Source organism: Monoraphidium neglectum, assembly GCF_000611645.1.
Source record: "Monoraphidium neglectum strain SAG 48.87 unplaced genomic scaffold scaffold00036, whole genome shotgun sequence".
In the NCBI taxonomy this organism is placed as follows: domain Eukaryota; kingdom Viridiplantae; phylum Chlorophyta; class Chlorophyceae; order Sphaeropleales; family Selenastraceae; genus Monoraphidium; species Monoraphidium neglectum.
This window is the reverse complement of record NW_014013592.1, coordinates 53396-55907: the sequence shown is the minus strand read 5'-3', so window position 1 is coordinate 55907 and position 2512 is coordinate 53396. Positions and strand designations below refer to the sequence as shown.

General features: G+C 63.9%; 1 protein-coding gene across 1 annotated transcript in view; it reads left to right on the top strand.

Moving 5' to 3' along the window:
* Positions 1–343: 343 nt before the first annotated feature.
* The window catches only part of MNEG_0455 (X-Pro aminopeptidase), a gene marked incomplete at both ends in the record, with an annotated part of 3493 nt that continues 1324 nt past the window's right edge, over positions 344–2512 (top strand). Inside the window, 6 exons of the mRNA XM_014051068.1 lie at positions 344–356; positions 475–656; positions 986–1054; positions 1322–1413; positions 1767–1923; positions 2183–2416. Coding sequence (XP_013906522.1) covers positions 344–356; positions 475–656; positions 986–1054; positions 1322–1413; positions 1767–1923; positions 2183–2416 — 747 coding nt within the window. The remainder of the gene's footprint in view (positions 357–474; positions 657–985; positions 1055–1321; positions 1414–1766; positions 1924–2182; positions 2417–2512) is intronic.

The window sequence follows — 2512 nt, the reverse complement described above, 5'->3', positions numbered from 1 at the left end:
CCCCCAAGGCGGCCGCCACGCCCGCCAGCGGCTCCCGCGGAACCCGCAAGCGCAACTCCGCCGGCCAGGCCAAGGGTGGGTGGGCGGGACTTTTGAAACAGGCGGCGTTTCGAAAGTCTGGGATGCTCGGGGATCTGGTTTTGAATGCAGATTTTCCTTGCACACATGGCAACGCAAGGCACAAGTTTGCGGTGTGTTTGCAATGCCTTGGGGATGGTTCCTTAGGTCCCACAGCTGGTGCTGATGTGGACAAGGAGCCAGCTAAGGCTGACGCTTGCAATACACCACTCCAGGCCGCCCTCTGCTGGCCCAGCGACCCACGCGCGTCGTACCATGCGCGACCATGAACCCATCTGGTGCTATCCTGCGGTGTGCCCCGGGGGCATCCCACCGCCCCCGTACGACCAGACCTTAGTACCCATTCACTTCTCGGTGAAAACCCCCAGCCCTGCCCGAACCCTCCTCTCTCCGCAGCGGCCTCGACCGACGCCGCCCCGCCCGCCGCCGCCGCCGCCACTGCGGCCGTGGTGTCCCTGGAGAGCCCCGTGGTGGCGGCCAAGGCCATCAAGAACGCGGCTGAGCTGGAGGGCATGAAGGAGGCGCACCTGCGTGACGCGGTGGCGATCTGCGACTTCCTCTGCTGGCTGGAGGAGGAGGTGCGGCCCCGGGGTGCCGGTTTGATTGTCCATACAGCCTGGCAGAAGGAGAATCCGAGGGTTTGGTCGTTTTTCCAGCGAGCAGCTACAGGGGCGATGCACAATCAATGCAAGGCAGGGGCCACTAAGGTCGAGGGCTTCGCTGCGCACACGGCTGCTAGCCATCAGGCTGCGATGGTTTGTCCTGCTGTCGGCTGCTTGGACATTTCGTCGTTGCGTGCAACCCCGAGCCGCCTGCCTCCCCCGGCCGTGGCTGGCCCTCCTGCCGGTCACAACCTCAGTGTGCGGTGCCTCGATCGATCGCCGCAACCCACCCCCTTGCACCCCAGATCGCTGCCGGCAAGACCCTGAGTGAGGTGGAGGTGGACCTGCAGCTCACAGGGCGCAGGAGGCAGCAGGTGCGCACACGTGCTCGCCTGCTCACCCAAATGTGGGGTACAGGGGGCGCCCGCCCAAACGGCACGGCAGCTTGCTAGAAGCGCGGTGTTCGCTGCCTTGTACAGGCGTGTGCTTGTGCGAGTTGAGACGTCAGTAGGCAAGAGCCAGCGTGTGCGAAGAGCCCCCTTGCCACAATAGCATCTAATTGCACTAGCTCTCTTCACCATTCGCCGTCCAACCGCACGACCATGCCCCGCAACTCCCGCCTTTGCCCCCCTGTGCCCCAGCCCGGCTTTGTGGAGCCCAGCTTCCCCACCATAGCGGGGGCGGACAGCAACGGCGCCGTCATCCACTACCGGGCGAAGGAGGAGACCGCCAGGTCAGCAGTAGCCTGGTTGGGCTGGGCTAACCTTGTATGTAGTGGCCTGCGCTCTTTCTTGGCGCATGTCTACTGCCGGCTCACTGGCTGACGCCCTCCGCTGTCACACATCCGTCACATCTGCTGTGTTGGCGCATTAGACAGCTGGACAGACTAGCTGCCCTGCTGTGCATTTGCGGATGGCTTTTTATAAAGCGCTGGTGTCATCTTCAAAGTCTCTTCGATATGTGCACACGAGAGCTTACAAACCGTGCGCACCCCCTCAATCTCAGCCCCTAGGTGCTCATCAACCCCTGGGCCCCACACAACACAATGGCCTCCCTAACATGCACCGATTGCTCTACTTCTTGCAGGACTGTCTCTGGCTCCACTCTGCTGCTGCTCGACTCTGGCGGCCAGTTTGACTGCGGCACGACAGACATTACGCGCACCATGCACCTGGGGACACCGGACGAGTACCAGCGCCGCTGCTACACGCGCGTGCTGCAGGGGCACATCGGGCTCGACAGGGTGGGCGGCACACGCGATGCTCAACAGGGCGCTGCCGGCGTATTTTGCTTACGTTGCGCTCCGGTCTCGGCTCAGGGGGTGTGATATGCTGTTTTCCTGGTTGGACCAGGCGTCTGGTTTGCTGGTCACTGATTTGAACGGCCTCTACTCTTCAGGCACCAGGCAGCAGCCGCCCGTCGTGCCATCCGTTCCTCGCCCCCTTTGTGCACCCCTGCCATTTCATGCAACCTGGACGCTCACCACCGCCCGCGCAATCCAGGCCTACCTCCGCCCCACCACCAAAAACCCCAACCGCCCCTCACCGCCCCTCCAAAAGGTGGTCTTCCCGGAGGGCACCCCAGGCTCCGCCGTCGACGCCCTGGCGCGCCTGCCCCTGTGGGCGGAGGGCCTGAACTACCGCCACGGCACGGGCCACGGCGTGGGGGCAGCGCTCAACGTGCACGAGGGGCCGCAGTCTATCAGCACGCGCTACTGGATCACCACGCCCCTGCAGGTTTGGGGGGGGGGGGTAGCAAGGGGGTTGGCTGGGGCGACCTCCTTCGAATACACACACACACACACACACACACACACACACACACACACACAC